This window comes from Bos indicus, chromosome 10 (assembly GCF_029378745.1).
Source record: "Bos indicus isolate NIAB-ARS_2022 breed Sahiwal x Tharparkar chromosome 10, NIAB-ARS_B.indTharparkar_mat_pri_1.0, whole genome shotgun sequence".
In the NCBI taxonomy this organism is placed as follows: domain Eukaryota; kingdom Metazoa; phylum Chordata; class Mammalia; order Artiodactyla; family Bovidae; genus Bos; species Bos indicus.
The window spans coordinates 36420575-36448362 of NC_091769.1; the positions used below are offsets into that span (position 1 = coordinate 36420575).

The 27788-nt window shown below is 42.8% G+C and overlaps 1 protein-coding gene across 3 annotated transcripts in view; it reads right to left on the reverse strand.

The window, feature by feature from the left end:
• Nucleotides 1–839: 839 nt before the first annotated feature.
• The window catches only part of INO80 (INO80 complex ATPase subunit), a 123523-nt gene continuing 96574 nt past the window's right edge, over nt 840–27788 (reverse strand). For 2 of the 3 annotated variants that reach the window (XM_070797293.1, XM_019968557.2), the window contains 9 exons: nt 24280–24374; nt 18027–18099; nt 9244–9402; nt 8505–8607; nt 7589–7677; nt 5926–6081; nt 5465–5624; nt 4548–4763; nt 840–2423 (listed from right to left, as the gene is read on the reverse strand). In XM_070797293.1, coding sequence (XP_070653394.1) covers nt 2206–2423; nt 4548–4763; nt 5465–5624; nt 5926–6081; nt 7589–7677; nt 8505–8607; nt 9244–9402; nt 18027–18099; nt 24280–24374 — 1269 coding nt within the window. In that variant the 3' untranslated portion in view covers nt 840–2205. The remainder of the gene's footprint in view (nt 2424–4547; nt 4764–5464; nt 5625–5925; nt 6082–7588; nt 7678–8504; nt 8608–9243; nt 9403–18026; nt 18100–24279; nt 24375–27788) is intronic. The other variant, XM_070797294.1, reaches the window with a different exon arrangement.

The following is a 27788-nucleotide window of genomic DNA, read 5'->3' on the forward strand; positions in this document are numbered from 1 at the left end:
GGAGCAGCAGATGCTCAGGAGCCAGCCCGCGCCTATCAAGGGTGTGCAGGGTGAGCCAAGGCTCAGGAGGCCACACAGCCAGCACACTCGGAACAGCGCAAACCCTGCTTGATGGTGACGCAAGAGTTTATCAGTGTTTTATTTAGCTCCATCAGAGAAACACTGCTAGCACAGGCTGGAGGATCAGAGAGCTAAGTTTTCAAAGCCTGGATGTCTCTGGAATCCCCAGTTACATATTTCACTGTTTTCTTTCATGATTCTTACGACAGCTAACTCTGAGAACACTGTGTTCATCTCACAGTTCCTCAGTATTTCTGCCAGCTTAACTGACAGTGGGTCCTGGAACTGCAAACGGGGCAGGTTCCTGGGGTTTATATACATGTATTTGTATACACATCACATTTCTAGAAACTGGGACCATAAAGTTCCTATTACTTGGGGATTTTATGTATAATACACTGCCAGGACAACCTCTCGCTTGTGGTTTTTGAAGAAAGAATCTGTCAGTTTTTAGATTGCCACTGTGTAAATGCCTAATGGTGGGCCAGGTCAAGCCGCCTACACTGAAGTCCTGGAGGCAAAGTCTAGAGTCATAGGAGCCCACACCCCGAGGGCCCTGGCCTGTCAGGCACTTGGTCAAGCCACCTCTCCGATGGCTGGAGGCACATTCCTATGCCCATCAACGCCTACAGGGCACTCCTCATCCCACTGACCACCTCTCTGACGACAAGAACGATCATGATGCCGGGGTTCTGCTTCCTCTTCATCCTGCCACTCTCCCCCAGGAGCCCTACGATGGCCCCAAGGAGAGGCAGCTGCAAAGACCACAGACACCTCAATTTACATAAAATTATCTCACTCCATTTTATTTAAGATTTTCTCCAGTTAGTAAAAGAAAGATGTGTCTCTCTTTATACATATGTACAGGTTCAGTTATAAAAATAGACAGCACATTCAAAGAGAAAAAAGGCTTGGCATTTTTCTGATTCCCTCTAAATAGCATCTGTACACAGGAGTCTGGGTTTGGACAGGGGAATCTTAATGATTTAAATTAAATGATTCCCCTACCACCCCTACTCAAAAAAAAAGTTTAAAAAATCAATCTATCTAAACTCAATTCCGCGATTTTCAGGTGTGCAAATTAGAGGCGGACCCGCCCAGAAGCACCTGCTCCACCAGGGACATCAGGCTGGGGATAGGCAGAAACACCTCCCATGTGAACACCACCCCTTTGCCGCTCCTGAAGGGAAGCGAGCTCGGGCTGGCGGGGCCAGGCTGGGAGGTGGGTGCTGAGCCTGCCCTTGCTCCATCCTCTCCATCTCTCTCCACCGTCCCTTCCTTTCTCAGTGCAATACAGACAGTGCATACAGCCAAGCAGGGGGCTGAAGGGCAAGGGCGGGGAGACTGTGCATTCAGGAGGGGCAAGGGGAGCCTGCAAGAGGGGCAGTGAGGCTGTCCTGCTGATTGAGGTGGCTCCTGGTCTCTTACTGGCTTCTGGGAGTCCCGGGGTGGGAGCTGCGGCTACTTTTGCTGGTGGGACCTGAAGGTTCTCTGATGCGAACCATGCAGGGCAGGAGAGGAAATGCTGGGAAACAACTGCCTCCACGCCTGCTGCCCCTAGCCTTGTGCCATCCTCAAAGCCACCACCTGGTCCTGCATTTGCTGCTCTCCTCAGCCGTAACACTCTGGTGAATGGGTTTGGAGACTTGGGTTGCTCAACAACTGAGAACACCAACTACATGATTTCCTCCCTTCCGGGCCCCCCAGGAAATCACAGCCCTAAGAGAAGTCTCCACCGTGGAAGGCTCTTCACAGCACTTTTAGAGCCTTTGCAAGGGACACGGCCAGAGCTGAAGAGTGGAATGGGGATGGAGACTATGTGCCTGAGCATCGAGATGGGGTCTCTGTCAGCCCTTCCCCAGTGTGAGGTTTAAGACTTGCCTATAAGGTCCTTTGAGAGGCTGTGGGCCTGATCCCTGTCCTTGGGCCTTTTTCCTACAGGCAACCCCAGAGCATTCCTCTTGAGACATGGATGATCCAAGTCCTCACACCAGCCACCTGCCTGTCTTTCCCTTGTTGCAACTGGTCCTTGCTGCCCCGTGGCTTGGGATGGAAGATGCTGCACTGGGCAAGCTATCCAAAGACCACCTGCAGGCCAGGGCATGAGCCCCCGGAGTGGCTGAAGGAAGCTGGAGGGCCAGGTGGTTACCGTCCTCCCGAGGGCTTGGCGCCTTTGCCCTGTTTCCGGACCAGGGAGTCTGGGGCTAGGCTGCTGGTCAAGTGGAGGCTCTTGGGAGTCCCAGGAAGATTATTTCCTTTGCCTAAAGGGGAGCTCAAGGGAGAAGAGGCGCTTGAAGGTCCAAAGTCAGCAAGGCCAGCAGGCCGAACAAGGGACGTCTGCAGAGGACTGCTGGCGGAGATTCCTGCAGGGAGACAAAGAGAGGCAAGAGTGTAAGCGTCTGTCCCATCTGAGCTGCCTCAGCGCCAGACCCTGGTTCCTGGAGTCAGGTCTGGAGGTGAGATTGTGGGGAACCCTGTACCACTTGTTCTTCCTGTCACCTGTTTTTCCTGTAAGAGAAAACCAATACCTGCCCAGCCCTCTCCACATTACTGCATCTACAGGGAGCAGATGTCACCTAGGCAGTCAAGAGCAGAGCACGCGTTACCCGCTGGGAAGCCAAGGCTACAGGAAGAGCTGTGACAGGCATTGATGTGTTTTCTTATACAGGCCTGGTTCCTTCCTGGGACAGCACTTGTGAGCTGCTTCCTTCTTAGTTTCAGAAGATGTCCTTTACTCCTCAGTCCATCTGACCAGAGGGCACAAGGCTGCCCACTCTATCCTATGTCTACACACGCAGTTCTTGTGTTGCACGCAGCCACCCTGCTCTCTAAGCCCTAATGCTTTTAAGGAGCTGGTTCGAATCTCCTGTACAGCAACTCTTTCTAACATTCCTAAAAAGGAATTCTACGTGCTCGGTAGGCAGACTCGTGAATACTCTCACCCACAGTGGAGCTGGAGGCAATGACCGAATCCCTTGCTTTCCATGCCCAGTCACCAAGCACTGTCAATGTTTCTTGGGACACTCTGCCCCCTGTTGCCTCTAGAAGAAAGCCTGAGGAGTGTCATGTTTTGCCCCATGTGGGGGTGAAACCCTGCCATGGCAGCCTTAACTGCTGCCAGACTGCTGTTTTTCCAAGGATGTGATGAGCTGGCAAAAAGTTGAGAAACACAGGGCTGGGCTATTATACTTCACAGTTGTTGAACAAAGGAGAAAGGAGGAGAAAGGGGAGGTAAATGATCACTTATTGAGAACTTTCTATTCAATAATGCTGTTACTTGATGCAACACCCTAAATTTTAAGCGTGTGTTCTGAATGGAGAGCAATGCCTGAATGGCAAGTGCTGCCCTTCTCACCATTCCGAGAGCCCATGGTCACACATCTGATAAGCTTCTGCCCATCAGGTCTTTCCAACCTTGACTCCCACAGGCCCTTTGCTGCACAGTCTGACTGACCTGCTCGGTGACCTCCAATATGCCCAGGTCGTTAAACCCTCTGTCACCAGTGGAAATCTTCATCAACCTTCTCTTTCCTTCTGAGTTTGGAAACTTAGTCATCAAGTACACAGGTCCTCCTCCTCCTGATCTACCACAATTAAGGCCTTTCCTCTTCTCTCACTCAATGCTAACATACTGCCTTGTACTGCTGCTAAACACATTCCATGCATGGCTTCCTTGTCTCATTTTCACTATATATTCAGGTACGGGGTCCATGTGTTATACTCCCATGCACACAAGTGCTGGGTTGTGTGTGTGTGTGTGTTTTGGCACAGCACAGCTTGTGGGCTCTTAGTGGGATCTGAACCCAGGCCCTCAGCAGTGACAGCAGAGACCTAACCACTGGACTGCTAGGGAAGTCCCTACAGCAGGTGTTTAATCCTAAGGTGGTGGCTCACAAAGCTGAAAGCTGCTCAGTTGTGTCCGACTCTTTGCGACCCTGTGGACTATACAGTCCATGAAATTCTTCAGGCCAGAATACTGGAATGGGTAGCCTTTCCCTTTTCCAGGGGATCTGAGCCAAAAGGGAAGCCCAAGAATATTGGAGTGGGTAGCCTATCCCTTCTCCAGCAGATATTCCCGACCCAGGAACTGAACTGGGGTCTCCTGCATTGCAGGCAGATTCTTTACCAACTAAGCTACTGGGTAACTGTTAACTATGCTAGTCTGCACTACAGAAATGTAATTATTAAAATGTAAGTCTGGGGGAAAAAAATCAGTTCTCAAAGCAGGAGAAATGTTTAAAGCAACATGGTCAAGAAATTCACCTTTTTGTTTTTCAGTTACTTCCACTCTGAAGGCAGCACTACACTAAGTCACAAGAGCACAAGGAGTGTCAGGACCACTTGGTGCAGAGGCGCACTCCAACATGGGCTCTGGGAAGGGGCTCTGGGCCCAGGGGTGTCCTGCCTGCTCTACCTGGCAGAATGCTCAGCAGCCCTCCAGACTAGCCCCAGCCAGAATGGCACCTTAGTCCCTGGGGCCCCCGCACCTTTAGACACGTTGTACCCGTATGCAGCATAGGCAGCGGCAGAGGCTGCAGCAGCCCCTGCTTTGGCTCCTGCCATGGCGGCAGCACTGCCTGCAGTGGACTTCCGGCTCCGGCCCTTTCCGGCTCCTTTGGCTGTGCTTCCCGAACCTTTAGGGCGGCCTCGGCTTCGGGCTGAATGACCACGTCCTGCGGCTGGCATTTCCTGAATGGAAATCCCTGTGGGAAGAAATTGGTCAAGAGGGGGAAAAACGTCAATTTCTTATGTGTGACGGGAATCTTCTCCTGGACACAGAAGATGGCTTTCGGGGTGTTTTGTTTCAGGACTCCTAGGGAGGTCTATGTCCCAATTTAATGGCTGAGCCACACAGTTACACAGCATTAGTAAGAACTGTGAGTAGCTACAACGGCCTGACACTTCAAGTTGCTTTTCAATTCTCTAAGAGTGGTGCCATTACTCCTGATTTTTTCTTTAAACTAGATCATTACTAAACGAACTCTAGGGATGTGCTACTTGTGATTCACCTGCACAGTCCAATGTTCTCCTGCCTTGGGGAATCGACTTTTACTCCCAAGTTGCACATGTAGAGGGACTCAAGAAATAGCAGCAACACTGGGCACCACAGAACAAAGTGAGGAAAGGCCCGGAAAAGTTAACTATAACTAAAAACTAGCACAAATAAGGGTGAACTATGAAGAACAGGAATGGCTAGAAAACAAAGAAGTTCGAAATCTTTATGAAGTTCTTATTTTGTTTTCCCTAAGCTTTCTCATTCTTTCACTTAAACAGGCTAGTAAAACAATGAGACTTCAAATGTTTTCTGCTCTACTCCACTCTTCTTTAAAGAAGGTAGAAAACGCCGTTATCTGAGAAGGAACCAGGACCCCGCCCAAGCGGCAGGGACAGCTGCGTCACTCACCATTCACAGTGTCTGAGACAGAGCCCGTCATGGAAGCAGGGGAGTTGGTGGCTCGGGACTGAGGGGCTGAGGAGGCGGGGTCGTCCACAATGACCAGCATGTCGCTGCTGCTCTCGTCCGGGGGAATGGAGCCAGTATGCAGCTCACTGCTGATGGAGATCTAGAGGCGGAAGGGTCATGATCACCACTCCTCTCAGAGCCTTCGGCCCTCGTGCCTAAGTGAGGACATGCTTCCCAGGCCTCCCCCACATTCCCTCTCCTCCCTGGCATCACTCCTGAGATTCAGACCCCCTACTGTGGCTCTGGAGAAGGCAGTTCGCCTTCATTTGCTTTTCTCCTAATGGATTCCTTGTGAAACCCCCTTTACAAGGCAGGCAAATCCCCCAAAAAGCAAAAGCTACCCAGTAAGGACACAGCCCTCACTGCTGCGATGAAGGCATCACTAATAAAAGGAGCCTCACCTCACTGAAAGGGCTGGGCATGGCTGAGTCCACGCTGATGAAGGAGTCGTCCCCATCCGCAGAGAGATTGGAGTTATCAGCTGAGGGAACAAATGGGATCACCAGGTTCATACCCTCCTTTCTCCTTTTGCCATCCAATTCATCTTCTTTTTTCTTCTGGGAACACACAAATCAAGAAATACAGAAAAAAACATGAGGCTAGGCACTGAGAGAAAAATGGGGTTGGAAAAGAAAGTGATGACAGATATTTGACTCTTTGTAAATGTCTAAGTTTCACTTTATTCAATTAGCATATTATTAAAAAAGAAAAAAAAAATCCCAAGGAAGGAGGAAAGGAATCACTTAGTACAAGTTTATGCATATTCTACCACAATAATACAGAGTTGAAAAGGCCAGTCACACTGAATGGAGCTGTGCCAAACAGAATCTGAACAGGGCGAGGGTCGGTCAGCTTCCAGCGCAGCCTCGCAGCACTTATCAGGCTGAACCAATGCAGCCCCACAAGCAGGAGGGCCCCTGTGCTCTTAGTTTATTTTTGCACATCTGTTTTTACTCTGCCTTCTTTTTAAATATGCATAAGGGGAATGAAGGTTCTTCTCATACACAAGGAATACTGAAGTGGCTTTTCATTATCTCCTCAATTTACATGAAAATGCTTAAGCACTGAGTGACTGAGCTACACCAAACAGTGCTAGAGCCAAGTTCAGCAGGGCTTTGTCACAGGTTAGAGATGTGGAATCAGAGTGTGCTTAGAAAATTCTGGGAATCACATTCATCCACTGCACCTAACAGCACTTGTATCTAGATCTATATTAGGGTAAATATGGTATGTCTTTGGGGCTTCCCTGGTGGATCAGACGGTACAGAATCTGCCTGCAATGTAGGAGAGACTTGGGTTCAATCCTTGCGTTGGGAAGATCCCCTGGAGAAGGGAATGGCAACCCACTCCAGTATTCTTGCCTGGGTAATCGCATGGACAGAGAAGCCTGCTGGGCTACAGTCCACGGGTTCGCAGAGTCGGACATGACTTAGGGACTAAACAACAATAAAGACTAGGTTATGATAAGGATTACTGGCACATGTGCAAAAACAGCAAGACAGGAAGAAATGGAGGGGAACTACATCCCATGTTGCAGCTAGCCTGGTAGGCTCAAGCAGGACATGTCAAAAGGGATACAAAAAAAAAAAAGGGCAAAAAACAGCTCAGCCCAAATCCTTGGCACGAATTGGAGAAAGAGAAGAATAGTGTGACAGTGATTTAATTTTCCCATAGTAGATGATACTAGAAGAATTATGGCAGAAGGACTGGATCTAATGACCTCTTAGGCCCTTTTTAAGATTCTGCAGAATCTAATAATCTAACATTCATCTTACTCACATTTGGACTTAAGCTTTTTAAAAAAGTCCCAACAAAAGGTTTCTACAATTACATGTGACCACAGACCCATATAATATAATTATGTCTGTGTGGGGAGTACTACCCTACCGAGGCTGCATTTCCCCTGCTCGACTGTCAGTCAGGACAGAACTATTACATAACACACACAGATGGAGCTGGATACCAACCAGCAACCAAGATGACAAGCATGCATTGTACAGTCTTTTCTGGAGGGACCACTCAGCACCCCCATCAGCCCCAGTCCACCACCCCAACTTGACATACCTTCTCTGCGTACTTTTCCCGCTTGCGCTTGCGTTCTTTAACTCGGTTGGTTTCCTCCTGCTGCCGTTTCTCTTCTTGCCGGAGTCTCACTATCAAGAAAATTTTAAGATCTAATGAAGCACCTGTGGCAATCCTGATCCTTATTCTCTGAAACTAAGGTGGCCTTATTCTCTGATATTTATGATTCAAGGTATGACTTCTATCCATTTAAGGCAGGCAGATAACTCATGGTTTCCTAACTTGGAGAACGAACAGAGTTCCTTGGATTCTGAACAGTTTTGGGGTTCAAAACCATGATTCAGTCTCATTGTCATGGGCCTTTCCATGCCTCTCCTTTTTCCTTTTCTTTTCAGCCTTTTAATATCTGTGCACGGCACAGATCGAGTATGGTTACAGAGTCCTGAAAGGTTTTCAGAAGGCAGTGGCACACGTGGGCACCGTAAGAAAGGTGCTTCATCACATTTTCTGATGTGATGCTGTCCATGCCTGCAGAAGTTTACAAGGTTAAGTCTGAAACCCACTTTCTGGCTTCTCAAAAGCCAGAAATACTGGGAGAAGGGTCTGAATATTACATATGGCAGTGTGCTTTTCCAACTTTTCCATTAATTTCACAAAAATATTTCTCTGGACAGAAGAGAGTAAATTCATTACTGCTGAGGAAATCTAGGAGACAGCCTTCCTGTACACATTTATTTGAAGTCATATTACTCTAAAAATACACCTATTTCTTTATACTCCATATCCTTGTGTGAGCTTTAAAACAAAATATTAACCAAAAAAGTGTTTCTCCCCAAACACAGTCTGGCTTTGCCTACCCTTGGGACATAGTCAAGGGCCTTTTCGTTTTCAGATATGTGGAGCCAGAGGAATCATCTCTGTAAGGAAAGCGCATTAATAAGAGGTCTAGAATACGTACATTTCTTTTCCAACTCTTCATCGTCTAGAAGAAGACTAACCACCTCTTTGGGTTTCAAGGTATCTGGTTTGAAGTTTCCACCAGAAATCACCATCCGTTGAATCTAATACAAAACAAACAAACAAAAAAAATCACCGATAGGCATCTGTTCCCTTATGGAAAATATCCAAACAGAAACAAGTTTCTCAATCTGTAGTTCTGGTGAGGCCCCTGGATTTCCTTTTTTTTTTTTTTCCATTTCTGTGACTGGCTCATCCAGGTCATTTGTGCCAAGAGAAAGGACGATGAGAGCTTCTTTGCCTGAAACTGTTGACAGCTGTAAGATCCAATAATACTGAATCAAGACGGAAAAGAACCAAAAATGATAATTTCTTTAGAAACTAGCAAATTAAGCATACAGCTCAGAGGCTGATCACACCGAGAATACTAGGGCAGGAGCAAAGGCCGTTTCTTCTTCCCACGAATGTGAAACTATGTCAAACACGAGGGCCACAACTGGGATCTTCTTCAAATGAACGACAGGAGAATACTGTGTGTAGATACCATTCCAGAAGAAAAGAAGTGAGGAATGGCCAGGCCAGTACGTGCTGCTTTTGTATAGGACTTCATTTTCTCTTCCAGTCACAAGAAATCTCAGGGCTTTCATGACCAATGAAAGCCGAGAGTCTTAGTCTCGGTCAGTCACTGTGGCTGAACTACTTTCTCTACCAGCACAGTACCTCCTTTGCCTTCTGCTTACCTCGCTCTTCTCCTTTGCTCGCTGCAGAATGCGTTCTTCAATGGTGCCCTTACAGATGAGTCGGTAGACAGTAACCTGCTTTGTCTGCCCCAAGCGGTGGGCCCTGTCCATAGCCTGCTGGTCCACAGTGGGGTTCCAATCGCTATCATAAAAAATCACCTGTGCAGGCAGGACAGGAATACAGCAAAGACTGAGGCACTCTCAGGGCAATACCAGGAATTCTGACAGCAACCCAGCCATTCATCTATTTCAACAGTTTGATACCAGATTTTTTTCTATGATATAAAGATGAACAGATATCTACTCATAAAACCAAGCCATTCCTTCACCTGCTCTGGGCGAAAGACTCTGAGCTTTTTTCAGGGTTTTCATTTAAAAAGAGAATGGCAAAAATATTAACACTTAACATCCAGGGCTTACTATTTGCCAATCATTGTACTAGATGTTTTATGTGTATTAACTCACTTAAATTCCACTACCACTAAGATTTAGTCACTATTAAAAACCCCTGTTTTATATAAATAGATGAGGAAACTGAGACTCGGAACTCAGAGACTATCCAAGACCACACAGACTAAATAAGCAGTGGGCCTGGGATGTGAAATTCTTCTTCTTAACCCCAAGCCTACCTTGGTAAGAGACAGGCATGGCTTTCCTGGCGTTCTCAGGTTCGCACTAACAGGGTCATTTCCTGTCTCTTGAATTTCAGGCAAGAAATGTTTAAAGGGTTCTCTGGAAGCTACTTCTTGTTTGCTAAACAACAAACACAAAGAACAAAATGTACTCCCTACTCCTCTGACCCATAGGTGATCCTAAAACCAACAGAATCTTGGATCTTCAGTCCTGAAGCTTCTAGCAATACAGTGGATCTCTTAAAAGAAAGCCAGTTCAAAGTGACCCTCATAGCTCATGTGTCTTTCTCTACGTTCAACCAAGTCACCAAATCTAGCCAGTACTTCTTCAAAACAAACTCATTCTTTCTATATTCCCACTGTCCTTCTCCTGGGCCAGGCCCTCACCACCTACATCTGGTTCACTGATGCTTCAAGATCAGCGGGTTTCTGAGATCCCAGTCTCTTTCTTCAGTTTACTTCGGAGAAGGCAATGGCACCCCACTCCAGTCCTCTTGCCTGGAAAATCCCATGGATGCAGGAGCCTGGTGGGCTGTAATCCATGGGGTCGCTAAGAGTCGGACACGACTGAGCGACTTCCCTTTCACTTTTCACTTTCATGCATTGGAGAAGGAAATGGCAACCCACTCCGGTGTTCTTGCCTGGAGAATCCCAGGGATGGGGGAGCCTAGTGGGCTGCCGTCTATGGGGTTGCACAGAGTCGGATACGACTGAAACGACTTAGCAGCAGCAGCAGCTATATACTAAGACAACTTCACTTTTATTCTTTCCTAATACAAACACACCTCTTCCCTTTTGTCAGATAGTTCTCTTTGGTATCCCTCACTTATGTTAGTTTGACTGTACCACTTCTTGCTCAAGCTGTTTTTCCAACTTAGACTTCCCTGATCTCCCTTGCCTGTAACAATGTTTCCTTTTCCTATTCCTTATGAATTCGTATTAGAAATTACAATGGTCAAAACCTGTTAAGCACTTAAAACAGATGTGCATACATATCTCACTAAATTTTCATAAAAACCTGATATATTTCCTTCATCTCATAAATTGGGAAGACTGGACTGAGCTCACAGTCTTAACAGTCTCCTTTTACAACCCGCACTATTAGCAAAACGTTGCATTGCCTATCCTGGTCCAAGCTCCCACGTAGTCACTATTTTCTAAAGGTATCCAATTATTTCATATGTATTATGTATTTTAAAAATTCTCCTGCCTAGTGTTACTGGAGGACAGACACCATCCACCAGAACAAAGTAGAATTCTACAAATACTAGTCAATTGATACTAGAATCTCTAAGACGTGATGAAAACTAGAAAAAGTGCTAAAATGTAAGCAAAAGAGTAATTCATCTCTTTTGAACTGTTCCTCTAGATGCTTTTTCCATTGCTTAACACTACTTCCCTGGTGGCTCAGATGGTAAAGCGTCTGCCTACAATGCGGGAGACCAGGTTCAATCCCTGGGTTGGGAAGATCTCCTGGAGAAGGAAATGGCAACCCACTGCAGTATTCTTGCCTGAAAAATCCCATGGACGGAGAAGCCTGGTAGGTTACAGTCCATGGGGTCGCAAAGAGTCAGACACGACTGAGCAACTTATGACTTATGACTAACACTATTCCTAAGTAATTTATTTTCTCATTTAATAATGGAAGCAATTCTTCTGCCATTTTCTGCAGAACTCACTTGATGCGAAGATGGATAAAAGGCATCAGCATTTTTAATGTTTTTGCCTCTAATTACAAGAACCCCACTGGCTCTTTCTTATGCTGCTCCTTTTGTCTCTCTCTCATATGAGGTATAATCCCTCAACTTTTAGTGTAAGTTAGAATCCTTGAGGAAAAAGAAATGACAAACTGCCTGCCAAAGAAAGAAAATCATTATGAAAGCTTATTGTTAAGCCAGTGTCCACAGATCTAGGATTTGGAAGTATATGACATTTGTCACTTGTTAGAGGAATACAGAAAACCTGACCACAGGACATTCTGGAACTTCAACACGATAGGCAAAATTCTAGAAAATTCAGTTTAAACTTTCAGGGAGAACAAAGGAAGAGAGGACAGAGTTAATGAAAGTGAGACTTCCAACTGAACTGGGGTGGGGGCAACTGTTTGCCCAACATACCTAACATGACTGCATATGTGGAAAATGAGAGTTGATGTCACACCCAAAAGACAGTACCTTCAATAGTCCAAGCCTAAGGCAATGAATAGTTCAGCATGAACTCATAATGGGCAGCCCTGTATTATGAATCATTTTCACAAGTGTTTCCTCCATATTTACATTTTTCCTAGAAGTCTCAGTGGCAACCAACCCTGACTCAACTTGGGTTCTTTTGAGGTCATCAACAGTAAGAAGATTGGAGCCCAAGGAGATAGGTTTGCAATTTAACTTTCAAGTCCCCTCTTTCCCCAATTTAATGGCTTTTATCTTTCAAATGGATTAAAAGAGGTAAAGAACTGGTGAGGAAGAAAATAAAATAAGATTCTACTTAGCCCTATCTAATAAGCTGTTGATGTTTAAAAAAAAAATTCTACCTAGAAAAAGACACAGAGAAAAATAATATAGAAACATATTATAAGCTAGCAAGTTAAGACAAAAATAAGAGAGATATAAACACCAGATGAGATGTATGGTTATTATCTACCTTGACAATAAAAAATGAACACTGAATCAACATTGACATAAACTCAGGGGAGACAATGTCCATCAGAGTAGAACAGTTATGACACCCGTCTTTATGGAGCTCAGTGACATTCTAGAGAAAAACAAGCAACAATTAAGAATACAACAACTGACTTAACTAGGAAAGATCAGAGCCAGTCCACAATGCGTGGCCCAGCAATGACTAAGGGGAAATACATTAATTGTCAGCACTTTTATGAAGTTGTAAACAGCAAGCTGGGAGGGCACTGGGAAGGGGAAGCAAAGGAAGAAGGTGAGAGCTGAGATGTGTGGGATGCTCTTGGCTCTCCAAGTCAAAGACAGAGAGTTTCAGGGAATGAGGGAGTGAAAATGGGAAAATTGAGAGGAACAACTGGAAACAGCTGGACCAACACTTGGAAGGAATGGGTGGAGAATGCGTTAGAAGTTCAGTTCCTTGGGAGGGCTGAAAGCTGTCCCATGGTGTCTCATGGGACATAAGATTTCTCACACTGCTTGCTACTATGGGACAAAAGCTCCTCAATCTCTTTCTGCACAAACATTTAAAACAGTCTGACACAAAAACAAAACCAATAGCGCAGTTTATAACAATGCCTTACTAAACAATGTCAAATGCCTACTTTAGGAAGAATACACAAAGAACAAGGCAGACAGTAACGGGCAGCTGCCATTAATTTCATGCTAAAATCATGTTTTTATTAACAGAGTGAGTCAGAGTCTCACTGTTTACAAATACATGTTTATATATGCATTCTCAATCATAAAACATTAAGTTTTTCCTGACAGTTTAGGGTGACTAACCTCTTCCTTGTCCATAAATGGTTCTGGGGCTTTTCTGAAGCTAAATAATCTCAGGGCAAAGGAAAAATGCCAGGCAAGCAGTTAAACTTATTGTTTCTCTAATAATACACACAGGGAGTATAACTTGACTCCACACAAACCATTACCTAGCAACTCATTTCAATCGTGTGGTTCCATTTTTTTTTTTTTCCTGAGTATTCTAAGAGGTTCTAATTTGTGAGTCCCTTAGCCTTCCCCTCAAAATTAAATGTAAACTATTTCAGAATTGGAGACTCAGAATATTCAGAGCCTCTATGTCCCAGGGAGTAAAGAGAATACCTATTTCTACTCCTCTAGTTGTGGGGTTAGGGTTAGGTTTGGTTCTTTCTGACTGGCTGGAGTAGTTCACTTGTGAAAGACAAGCTGTGAAAACTAGAAGCATGGGACTTCCCTGGTGGCTCAGTGGATGGGAATTTGCCTGCCAATGCAGGGGATACAGGTTCGATCCCTGGTCCGGGAAGATTCCACATGCCATGGAGCAACTAAGCCCATGCACCACAATTACTGAGGCCACGTGCTCAAGAGCTCACAAGCTCCAACTACTGAATCTCTGCCTAGAGTCTGTGGTCCACAACAAGAGAAGCCTGCGCAAAAAACCCACAACACCAGAAGCATAATGCAGCTCTGCCCCTCAAACCTGCTTATTTTTGGGTTATTCCAATGAACGGCTAGGTGAACCATTCCTTAAGAAACCATAGATCAAACCTGAGATAGGCAGGCTGAGAAGGGAAAGATAGTTTAATCTAATGAACCAATGCTAGGTCTCCCCAGGTGACCTCATCCAGCCTCACGGCCTTAAACATTACCTATGACCTGGTGACTCCAAAATATATCTTGAGCCTCAATCTTTTTCCTAAAAACCACACTCTACTGCCTGCATGACACTTACTTAATGTCTGCTAAGAACCCTGAACTTAATACACTCCAAACCAAACTCTTGAGTTCCTTTCTCAAACCCATTCCTCTGTGCACTTTCCCCTAACCAGTAGCTGGTACCTCCATCACCCTAGTTCCTCACATTGAACACCTTGGACTTCTCCTTGACCCACATGATCCACATCCAGTCTTAGCAGCAAACCTCACTGGCTGTGCCTTCAAAATACTGATACACGCAGATTCCAAGTATCTCTCATCACCTCCACTACTTCAATCCTTGCCCAAGTCACCACTGCCTTATGTCTAATTCCTAACTGAACTTCCTGCTTCCACCTTTCTCCCTATGGTCTTCCCCACTCCACAACCCTGGAAGCCAGAAGGACACATTTTCTCTGCTCAAATCCTTCCAGTAGCCTCTTACCTCAAAATCCTAACCATGGCCCATGAAGTCCCATACAATCTACTTCGGTCACTCATTTGACACCACTCTGCCCACCTTCATTCTGTTCCCCCTACAAAAGGCTTCGCTTCATTTCGATTATGCCAAGCGTGTTCTCACCTCAGGGCTTTGCACTTATCTCCTTTCCCTGGAATGCTCTTGTTTTAGGCCACATACATAATTGGCTTGCTTTTCTCACTTTCTTCAGATCTTGGCGCAAATGTCACCTTATCAGAGCTTTATCAGTCTATATAAAACAGCAACCCCTGATCATGAATGGGGTTTTGAAAAACAATCAGAAGTTCCCCAGGTGGAAGAAGAGGTGTGCCAAGGAGAAAGACCTATGATGAGGGAGCTATTTACGTAGGCAGTGCTAGTGGTAAAGAACCTGCCTGCCAATGAAGAAGACGCAGGTTGATCCCTGGGTCGGGAAGATCCCCTGGAGAAGGGCATGGGAACCCACTCTAGAACTCTTGCCTGGAGAATCCCATGCAGAGAGGAGTCTGGCGGGCTATAGTCATGGGGTTGCACAGGAGTCGGACATAACTGAAGTGATTTAGCACGCACATGATACAGTATGGGAGGTTCAGGAATCAAGTCAATCATTGTTTCTGGAATATGGAAGGAGCAGTAGTCTGGCAATTAGTCTGGAAAGGGAGATAAAGGCCACAAAGTGAAGGGCCTTGTATGTGTAAAAGAGCTTACACTTTATCTTGTAGATGACAGAGACTCCCTGAAGAGTTTTAAGTAAGGGTATGGCTGATAAAGAAGGGTATAAACAAATTGAGGAGGTATGGGGCTGGGGAGCTGAGACTGGAGTCCAAAAGATCAGCTAGGAGAAAGTGATCAATCTTGTACTCACATAAAGAGTAAGACTAATTGGGCCCACTGCTGTCAACTCCTAGGCCACGGCCAGAGGATCCCCTTTAACCTGGGAGAGAACTTAACACTTTGCTGAATTGAATCTGTGTCTGGATCAGTTCCTACGAGCTCAATTCTTTATTTCAAATATGCATTGGCTTTGGCTAGTTGGAGCAAAGCCCGGGATGTGGAGGGGAGAGGGTGGGGGAGCATGCGGATTAGATAAATGTAATAACTGAGACCCACCCTCACACTAAACAGTGTCTCAACACCCATCCAAGAACCAAGTTACTTGTCTCCAAATCCTCCAATCTGCACCTGGCCTGCCCCATTAGGCACTTCTTTGTATGAGGCAAGAACCTAGTGTGGCAAGAGAGACATGCTTGGGATTCTCACCCAAGTACCCTTGACTCTCTGAGGATAACTGCAGTTGGGGTGTGGAGACCAAGGCTTCCCCAGGGCAGGAAGGGGGAAGTGGGAGACCCAGAGATAAACTCAGGCTCAGTTTTTGGGGGGCTATGCAGTGACAGAGCACTCTTCCCGGAGAGGCTTATCTACCAACCCTGGAGGGGACAAAGGTGCCAGAGAAGAAGCTCCTGCCCCTGGGAAGACCCTAAGAGTTTCCACCCTCTTCCAGCCACGCCTCCAGGACACAGCAATGCTGAACCAGTGCAGGGTTCTGGAGTACTGCCTCCCCATTCATCTCTCTTCCTCCTCTGAGGCTCCCAGGCCCCAGCTCTGGCCCTTCAATCCACATCATGTGTGCATTTTTTTTTTACCCACCCTGGGAATCCAAAGCTTTCCCTGGACTCCCATCCCCAGCTTTCCCATAGTAGCAGAGCTGAGCATAGAGCCAGGCAGACAAGGCCTAAGGGAAAGGAAGGCTATTTGCGGCCCAGTATAAATAACAAAGTCCTGGACCTGGCTCTTTCATTAGGAGCTACAAGGGCCACAGGATCCCTGAGGGCTATTAATGTGCAGGCACTGGGCACACATGCTTTCTAGGCAACATTTCACAGCTATAGGAGAAGGAAGGATTATTATATTCATTCTATTGAGGAGGAAACTATGGCTTAGAGCAGTCAAGCAACTGCTTCACATTCACACAGTGAATAGCAGAGCTGGGATTCAAACCCACGTTTCATTTCTCTAATTTGAAGGAATCCAAAAACTATGGAACCTGCCCTCTACCACCCACAAATTTACAACCAAAGTAATTAATCAGAAAAAAAAAAAAAAAAAGACTATGACTAATTGGGCCAGTATGCGTAAAAACTAGAGCAGAGAACCAAGGGGCAAAGGGAAAGGCAAATTTCTGCTAACATGGCACCAAGTGAGCTACCTCATCAGAGGACTCCCCAGAACAACACTACCACCACTGACTGCCTTCTCTCAAGACGACTGAGGCTGATAATGTACAGGTAAGTTACAGAATCTACCCAGTTACGCCTCCAGCAGACCTGAGGCCCCAGAACCCAGTTCCAATAAGGTTAACTGGCTGAGGTTTAGGTCCTGAGGAAAGTACAGCTGAGTCCTGTGGCTGAGACTCTACTCGGTGATGTTATGGATTCTGTTTTTCATTCTTGAAGGCAAGCAATTCTACAGTGCAGCAGTTAACAAGGAGAAAGAATGGACAGTCTAGAAGTGGAACCTGGGAAACAGGGGGTCTAGTTCAGATCTACTGCTGGGAATTTATCCAAGCTTCTTCACCTTTGGACTTGATTTCTCCATGACCCTCCAGAGTTTGCATCTTTCTTCTATTTGTGGGGATTCTGATGCTCTGTATTTCACAGAGGTACCACAAAGACCACATTAAATGGTATTTGTAGAGTCATGCCATCTACAAAACAATTTCCCATTTATGCATTTTTATGTCTCAAGGTTGCTGAAATTGTTTTTAAATATATATTATATCTTGGGAATAGTTCTGAGATACAAAAGGAATGCTCTTTTCTTCTCCCATACTTCAGATGCTGAAGCATCCCTCCAAGGACAGTGGGCATAAAGGGATAGATAATTTGATGAAATGTCTTTTTATTTTTTAAATCACCAATTTCATTGCTCTCCAACCATGTTTAGAAGTTTAGGATATAAAAATACGAGTTTTTCCTGATGGAATAATACATAAGAGTCATAAAACAACCCTTTCTGATTTGCTCAGTTATAGCTCCTAAAACACACAAATCTTGTTGGTTGAGTTCCCTAACACAGTCCAAGTGTTTAGAATAGTATCAGACACACAGTATATTTTTACTAAATCTGTGTTGAATGAATGTGTAAGAAACTTCGAATAAGAGAATAGAAAGTCTAAAAAGGAAAGCTAAAATGTTCCAGGGTAAATGCAACTACTTCCTTTTAACATAACAAGAGGCAAAGAAATAAAAAGTTTGTGATACATAATAAAGGATAGTATCAACCAAACAACATATTTGTAGTAGAAAAACTACACATCCAGTATATTTTTAGCTCGTTACTTACGGTATCTGCGGCAGTCAGATTGATACCCAGTCCTCCAGCTCGTGTACTTAGCAGGAACACAAAAATGTCATTCCTGCAGGACAGAGAGAGGGAGAGATATTTTAAGAGGAAAAACTGAAAAAGAAAACTGGCATGTAGCAAAAGAGAGGGATCTCTGGACACAGAACAATGTCTAGGCCTAGAAAGTTTTGGTGGTTACCCAGACCTGATCCACGTTTCTGACACACTGAAAGGTGTCAACAAAGGTGCTGGGCTGCTACAGTGAGACTATGGCAGTCATCTTCCAGTTTGCAGATAAACTTCTGCTGTCCACTGACTGACAGGCAATATAATTTAAAATATTTGGCAAATGTAACAGAAAAGTATGCCATGGAAGTAGAGATGCCTCTGTAATAGTCAACTGTTTAGCAAGTCAAACTATTCCCAGTTCATACAGTGGGGAAAAATAAGTCAGTATTGTCTGGTGTTTCCCCAAAGAATCATGACTTTCAATAATCTGGGAACTAATGATCACTGCGGCTGGGAAACTGGAGAAGGCAATGGCAACCCTGGAAAATCCCATGGATGGAGAAGCCTGGTAGGCTGCAGTCCATGGGGTTGCTAAGAGTCGGACACGACTGAGCGACTTCACTTCACTTCAGTGATCATAACTCCGAAGGACTCAAGTTCATATGCAAAAAGTTAGTCCAGAAAAATGACCAGAGGTCAGGATTAAGACTCAGGTTATGACTTCTAAGTATTCAGTTGAATTTAGGATCAATCCATGAAGACAGGCTAAAATTAAAGTACTTTTCTGATGGATACCAACATTGCCCTTAACAGAAATGATAAGATATAGTTTTCTCAGTTCCCCTCTACATCCTATATCCTTTTAAAGAAACCGAGAATTACAAACAAATCAGTAGGTGTGCCTGTCACTCATTCAGGCAGTAAATATTCACTGAATATCTTTTAGGAACAAAGGCCATGCCAGATCAGAAAAGACAGACTGACTATAAGGTTTATCTGTGTACACACATGCAATTAGGGGCTCAGTTCAAGCCCAATTCTTGCAGATAACATGAATATATTCAAGACTATCTTGCATTTTCATGTTTCCGTCACCTGAGGTTATTTTCCAGAATATTTCTACAGGAAAGAGACTGCATTATACCGACGAACAAACTTTACAGCCCTCTAAATCAAGCTGCTGATCGCTTTTCTTCATGACTATAATGAGGAACAAAACTAGAAATTCATTACCAGTGTTATTCAAATTGCAGGTCATACCTATCATTGGTCATGTAATCAGTTTGGTGGGTTTGGTACACATAAATTACAGAAATAAAAATAACAGATTAGAAAATATTATATCACAGGTCATAAGGATAAGTATTGTTTCTGATTTTATGACATGGTAAATATGTATTAAATCTCAATGTAAGATGAATTTTATTCTGTGGGTTCCAGTTTAAGAGGAAAAAACAAACACACTGACATCAGGGTGCTCTCGTCCCTTGATGCAGTTCTTCCTTGGTAAAGTCACTTGACTGCTAAAGGTCTGTTTCCTGCACTGTAAAATGAGGATGCTCTGAATAAAATAGCTGAAGTGACTAAATGATGACATATCAATGGCAAACATGAATACCAGTGAAGGAACTACTCTGAAAGAAGTATCCTGGCTAAATCCCTAAGCTGGGTAGGTCCTAGTATTTGCATTCAATTAAACACAGCTTTTCTAGAGGCAGACATGGATAACAGATCATATTTGGAGGTCTCTTGTAGGGCATGATTCCAAAAGTACTGGAAGTTGTGCTCATTTAATCCTTGAATTTTATCATGAAGTCTAATATTTCATAATTGTATTTATACAATATCATCTTTCACAGTTAAATCATAAAGGGCAAACCAAAAAGTTAAAAGGCATCTGCCAGTTTACAAACACATTCTGCCCTAGATATGGGATGATGTAAATGCAAGCTTGATACCTCCTAGCCCGTAAGAGAATATTTAACCACAATAATGCTTCAAATAAACATTGATGTAGCTTTCCAGGGCCATACTAATCTCTACAGGATAATCTTCTCCACTTTGGCCTTAAGAAGACTGCTCAATCCCATGCATCTCTCTCTCCTGCTCTGGTGGGTACAGAGCAGGAGTCAGAAGCTTCTCTCTGATATCTGTGTTAGAGCTGATGGAGTCACCTGACAGCCAGGACTTTTTGTTGATGTGGGGATGGGGGAAAGGGGTGGGACAAGAAGAGAGATAGAAGGTAGATGAGATCTATAAAAAAGAATAGAGGCAGAAAGACAGGTCATTTCCACAGTCTGCACAGCCAAAGAGATAAGTCCCCAGATGTAGCAATTCTTCACAAACAGGGACTATATACAGAAAAAAACACTAGAGAAAGGAATCTAGTTAAAAATAAATTAGTAACAAAATTTAGAGACATGACTGGTGAAAAATGCTCTTCTGGGGATGTTACCTATGTAGCAAGAAGATACCTTTTAGTGATGAGATGGTAAGCAGCAATGTTTGGCTGTGCCCAGTGTAATTTCATCATACTCTAATGGAAAAATAAGGATTATGGGAGTCTTAGATTATTAAAAGTCAAAGAAATTAGTGTCCATCCCGGATCACACTGTTGGATCATATGTAGACCAAAACATCTAAATTGCACTGCTGAGAAGTTCCTTTCTACTTAATAAATCTAGCATTGATAATGTAAATTAATGTTTTGGAAGCTGACTAAAAGGAAGAAAATAGAATCCCAGAAGGCAACATGATAGTTTGGGTGCCCTCTATGAGGCTAAAAAGGAATCTCAACTCAGGGTCTCTATTGGAATGGGTCTTAGAGACCAGGCTTCAGGGTGGTCTGTGAAGCAGCCTATGAAATCATGTAGCAAAGACATGGTTAAATCTCACTCTCATTCTTCTTTAGTTAAGGCCACTTTGCACCAAAATACTGAAATAGTGCTGGGCATGTAGCTGACTGGGAAAGACTTGATGATGAGTGGAAAAGAGCTAGAATTAAAGACCCTGGAGCTTTATTTATAGTCTCACCAAGAAGGAAAAAATCCACACTATGCTCTTACTTTTGCTTATATTTTCCAGTCACCCGAATAATCAGGTAATGGTGGTGGGGGGCGGGAGTCCATTTGGGAAATGTCATGGGATAGGAGGAAGAGAAGCAAAAGGCCAAGGCACCCCAGAGAAAAGCCCTTGTGAATGGCTTAGTCTAGGATCACGTACTGGTCACATGTTCTGAATGTTGCCCAGTCAGGACATCCTGGCCAAACAGTCTTTAGTCTCAGTCAGACTCTTTCCTGGAAGGACCCCTCATAAATCAATCTTGTATGAAGGGAATGTAAATGGCTTTTTATAGGAGTTCTTGTTTACTCTGGCTGACCTTTGAGCCACAGGGCTTTCCAGTTGAAAACTACAATTTTTTCTTTTGATGTCTTTTCATTAATAACAAAGAAAATATTTGGCAAGGATGCTTTCTTGTTTTCAAAAACACCTGTCTTTTTCTCTATATTGGGTTAGCCTTTCAAATTTATAAGTTGAGAACTTTTATAAGTTGAGATCCCATTTGGAGGGATCTATCTCACAGGCTTCTGATCAGCATAAATACAGTTCAGATTCTATACATGAGAGAGAGATTATTTCCTAGCCATAATCCTAATTCTAATCGTCTAGTCTAGCTCATCATGTAGGAAGGGAAAAAGACTTAAGTCTGTTTTTTTATTTTGCCTAAATCTCACTCTCATTCTTCTTTAGTTAAGGCCACTTTGCACCAAAATACTGAAATAGTGCTGGGCATGCAGCTGACTTTGGGATGCCAAAGTTGTTTATTAAATGCCAAGTGTTAATATGATTGTTACTCACTTTGAGTCTAAATAAAATTCATTGCTCCCTAAGTAATTCTTAGTTGCAGAATTTGGACACTCAAGTAAGGTTTTCCAGGAAAGTTTAAAAAACAAAGTATTTACTAAGTATATCTAGTATAATTTAATGGTGAAAATACCCTTCTTTTAAAGCTAAACTACTGGGATTGCCCAAGTAATCACAAGTAAGAGATTTTAAAAGTAGTAAATAGATACATCTACTGATTTCCCCCCCCCCCGCCCCGCCCCCCCCACCCCATGAAATCCCCAGTTTAGGGAACTGGATCAGCTAGAAGAAAAGCTGTAGCTCTATAACTCAGAAGCCCAAATTGTTTACAGATCAACACATTACAGCTCTGGTTGGTTATCAACATCAGCAGAATTTTCTATAAAGTAATATGAAAATATGTACAGTCTTAAACACTCATATTCCTTCACTCAGTAATCTCTCTTGTTTGAATCCATACTAAGACAATAATTTAAATGACGACAAAGCTTTATAAACAAAGATATTCAACATTTTAACAACAGAAAGATAGTATATCCAATGTAAGGGAATATAGGTCATTAAAAATAATGACTATAATGACTTTTTGGATGATATATGAAGATCTTTATGAAATACTGCTAAGTGGAAGAAATAAGGACACATAATCATCTGTACAATATGGTATCAACATGTAAATATAATCACACACATGTATCAGAGCCTAGAGGGATAAACCAAAATGTTAACAGTGATGAGACTGTGGGTGATTTTTACTTTATCAAATAATCTCAAATCTTCCTCAATAGGCATTTTCTATAATACAAAATGGCCACAACTGTTACTTGAAAAAAAAAAAAAGCTTTTCTATAAAGGAGATTCTCAAATGTACAATATCAAACATATTAGTGGGGGAAAAAACCACAAACAATAGTAGGTGAAAGACTGATTACTTTTCTTCTAACACATACGCCTGGAGAGAATATAGGCACCCCAGGGAAACAGTCTGTAGATTTCATATGTAAGAGTCTCGTCAGTTGGAGCTCTGAACGTTGGACTAGGTAAGGACATAGTGAAATGTGTTTCATTCGATTTCAAAATCAAGAAAAGATAAAGATCAGCTGGTAAACTTTTTCTGGGGTGAGGGGAGGCACAAAACAATATGCAGTGCTAGGAAGCACTACTTTGCTTATTACACGTCTCACTTAAATAATCAATTCACAAACCGGCCAAAAGCTTCTGCTAGGTAACAAACTAAAACAGGTCCAAAGAAGTTCTTCCCCTCCATTGTTGGTCAAACAGGCACCTGAATTCAGAAGCAGTTTCAACCAGGAGTTATTGGTCTGAGTATGCACTGTAAACTAACACATCAGGATGCACCTCTTACCCACGCTGTATAACGAAGGACTGTGCAATAGCAAAAATTCTCAGAGGGCATGCATGCTATGTTGAATTACAGATTTGTTTTATGTTGAAGTAAAACATGTTTTAAAACTGAAATAAAAGAAATTTAAAAATTATAACCTAAATACAAGTGGCTATATGCTTAATTTTCTTACCAAGAATTCAAAAGCTAAATAGTAACAGACTATACAATTAAAGGCCAAAAATTCAGAATTGTTCTGACTTACAGAACATTAAGACCTAGTCTATTCCTTAGTTCTCAAGGAAAATTAAGGGTTGAGTTCAGGAGACCTGTCACTAGTACAGCCTGGCTTTCTCCTTGGAGAGAGCAGTAACTAGACCCTGCTTATTACAATGAGAACCTGCACTTAGGATAATTATGGCTCTGTAGGCCATCAGCATCCAGCAGGCGGTATTTGAAATTTCACAGGCTTATTATCGGGTAGGATAGGTACTGTAACTGAGAGCTGCCAGATGAAGACTGCACACTATTGCAATTTGTCAGAGTTCACTGTACCACTACAATATTAGGGGCAAAGCAGGAAAAAAAGAAGGTATTTTTCTTTAAACTTATACAAAATAAAACAGGTAAGCAAAACAAAATGAAAATCAACTATAAGTCAATACCCAGAGATAGCCACTGTTAACATTTATGAATATAGCCTTGTGGACTTTTTTTTTTTACATGCATATTATTCACATAAGAAGGATCCTGGTTCATACTCAGAAATTATTTCTTTTATTGCGCAAAGAAACAGGCACTGATTCAGTAAGAAAGAATATTTAGAATACCAAAATCACCAACTATTCATTTCCTCTCTCTCTCACAGCCACCCAGATCTGAACCATCATAAGCAGATGGAGCTACCTCTTAGAATGGCAGGAACTGTATCATGATTGCTTAACAATCTGAGACATACTGGTATTTCTTTGAAAGTCACCATCTCAACTAGAGGAAAAATCAAATGACAATTTCTGTAATTTCTATTAACATTACCTGGTTTGAAAATCAGCAACCATGTCCCGTCTCTCTGAGATCTTAGATGAGCCATCAAGCCTCATGTAGGTATGCTTCCTGTAAACCATATATTCCTGCCAATCAGAGCAAAAAGATATAATAAGCTTGATGCAAATTACTGCATTCTAAATCTCATAAGCATCTACCCACCTTATCCATAGGGGGTAAGTCATTCTATACAGAATGAAGACAAAGCAATCTCAAAAGTACAGGAATTTGATTTGTAAATAAGCTTACTATCAGTGTGTAAAAACAGAGGGTACCCTGAAGATTACAACCACTCTCAATTTCAACTTAGACTAATCTTATTCCTGCAGACTTTTGTAGATTTTGTGAAAAAACAAACAAGTGAAACAAAATAAAATCTCTAAACCAAAATGGCTTTTCAGTCACCAACCAGATGCCTCTCACGGCTATGGAATATCTGGTTTTCTTTCAGGAAGTAGCACTCACCCCAGTGGGTTTCTCTCCAGCAAATTCTTGCTGACTAAAGTCCTTGAATTTACAACCCAAGCTCCCTTCTTTCAGCACAGCATGCACTACTGTTAAGGGAGACCTAAGCAATAAGGTAACTTTCCATGGCTGAGAATGTTCTTGGTGTCATCTGTAAGAAGAATTACAACTTTTAAGAACGGAGGAGGTATTTCAAGAGATGCAATGGAGGGAATATATATTCATTCTTGGAAGCTGCAATTCTTCTTACAGATGTGGAATGATTTCCTCTTTCTTTATCCAATCATATAAATTGCATTTCAAGAAGTGCACTCAGTGAGGGACTAGTATCAAAAGCTAATATAGCTGCTGATTCATAAGAAACACCATGAAACAGTTTTTTTTTTTCAGTTCAAAAAAATTTTTTTCCTATTGAAAAAGACTAATCATTTCTACATTTGGGAGCTATATATGCTAAATAACTTTCTGTGGTCAAATGCTCTTTTATTGTAATACTCATTATGCAGCTCTTATACCTGGCTGGGTACTTCAGTATGCAAGGTTGTTATAGTCTGGTATGGCTGGTGTAGTGTACGCAGCAGCACTCTTAAAGCAAGCTGATATGTATGTATTTTTTATTCTTCTTTTTTTCACTATTTGTTTCTGTCTCCAGGGGATTCTTTAAGGACTTTGGTAATCAAAGAGGGGCAGAAAATATTCAGTCAAAGCAAGTTTCACATTTAGCCCATATAGCCCTATGATGGGAATGGGTTAATGGTAAAAGAGTAGTAGGGGATGTTTTGGATAAGGAGGAATTCAGGAAAGAAGATGAAAAATAACAGCATGAGGATGGTCTTTAGAGGCTCACTATTCCTGGGCAGCTATTCCATCAGATGTGGCCATCCAGAACAACAAAATATCTAGATGATAGAAAGCCCACAGATTTGAATTTTAACCAAAAAGTAGACTTCCTGCATAGGCACTCTTTTGCCTTTTGAACCAGAACTTCTAAACTTTAATGACAGTAGTGATGAATGAATCTTCCTGTAGATCTTGCTGTACACATCATTTATATATCAAGGTCAGAACACCACCAGAGATATTAATCCTAGACCATAACCAAACCAACAATGATTACAGACAGCTTGTTACTGAGGCAACGGAAGTGAATCTTTCCCATTTGCTGCTTTAAGCCTCTGCTCTCTCACCCAGGGGAATAGTGGCATTTCAGAAGGCTTAGATTGAGTCTAGATCCTATTTCAGTAAATAGCTTCAAAACAAGTACATGGACATGGAAACAGCAGTTAAAAGCAGAATATAAGAATAGCTATATTCTCACACTATAGAAAAACATCTAAAATACTGAGCTAAAAAGGCAACTCAGTATTTCTTTCATTCACAAATTTTGGTTTGTGAGCTAGAAACCCCCAAACTACCTAGCTTGTGAGCGAGGTGGCCCCAAAGCTACCTTAGACATCTCTCTAGAACTCTAGGACTTCCCTGGTGGCTCAGATGGTAAAGCGTCTGCCTACGATGCGGGAGACTTGGGTTCAATCCCTGGGTTGGAAAGATCTCCTGGAGAAGGAAATGGCAACCCACTCCAGTATTCTTGCCATGGGATCATGGACGGAGGAGCCTGGTGGGCTACAGTCCATGGGGTCCCAAAGAGTCAGACACGACTAAGTGATTTCACTTAGAACTCTAGGCTGTTTGAAAAAGATACTTAATTTAATCAAATATTCATCTGGAAAGAAAAGCCTTATTTTTTCCAATCATTAATTTCAAGAACTGCTCCATTCTTAGTCTAGTTCTCCTATAATCCTAAAAACAACTAATGATTTAATATAAAATTGTTTTTTTAAATAAAAGATGAATTCTAACAACAAACGATTTGATAGTAGTCACAGAACTTTTGAAAATTTAATTTAAAAATACCCAGAGCAATTATTTGCCAATTAAAAATAAATTTAAAAAATCTATCCCCACTTAACAATCTCTGTATCAAAAGGTTTTATAAGATCCATTTTAAGTGCCTTGCTTAATATATTCTTTTCAAAGCCAGCAGCTAAGAGTTGGTTAATCAGTAACTATTTTATGAGTTTTGCAGTTAAATATCTTTTAAGGATGGCACAGGATTCCCATTCACCCCTCAATCCTCTGTAATTCACTCCCATGCCTGAGGACCACAGCTGGATGATTACCGCTTGCTGGATGACTGTACTGTGCTGTGTAGGAACCATGTCATGTTAGCAGTCACGTGACAGGACGACCTGACATTTGGCACTGTGGAGAAATCAAGGGCATTCTCTCACTCAAGTCTACTTGGGTTATTTAGGAAAGGCTAAAAAATGATCCATCAGTATGACTGAATTTCTTGGAACCTTGTAAACCTTTTGCTCCACTTAAAGCAACAAAGAGAGGCACTTCTCTGGCAGTCCAGTGATTAAGACTCTGCGCTTTCTATGTAGGGGGTGATGGTTCAATCCATGATCAGAGAACTAAGATTCCACATGCTGTGCTGCCCACCCCCACAAAAAAAAGCAGCAAAGAGAAGACAGAAACCAAATGTAGACCTTCCTCTCCCGAAAGTCTCATAATTTAGTACTCTCCCCTAATTAAACAAATATCAATACCAGTATTCTCAAGTGGATCAATAACCACCAACCAAAGCAAGCTCTAAATCTCCTTGAATTAATAAAATACAAATTATGGCTTTTAACATTTAGGAAGTCTTTAGACCTATATAGTTCTAATATATACTATTTTTAAAAATTACTGACGAAGGCAAAGGGGTTATGGGCAAGAGGTACTTCTGCCATCTGAGGACTGACTTTCAACCAGGATTAAAACTCCTAGGTCCCATTCCAGGAATTCTGACTCTGTAGGTCTGAATTAGGGCCTAGACTGGTTTATTTTTTAAAAGTTCCAAAGATGCCTGCTGATATAACACATCCAAAGATGTTATAACCAGAGCTGAGAACAACCACTACAGAGCGAAGGCAGAGCAGGGTCCCTTAGAATCATGCTATCTCAGCATGCCCCTCAGATGAGTAACA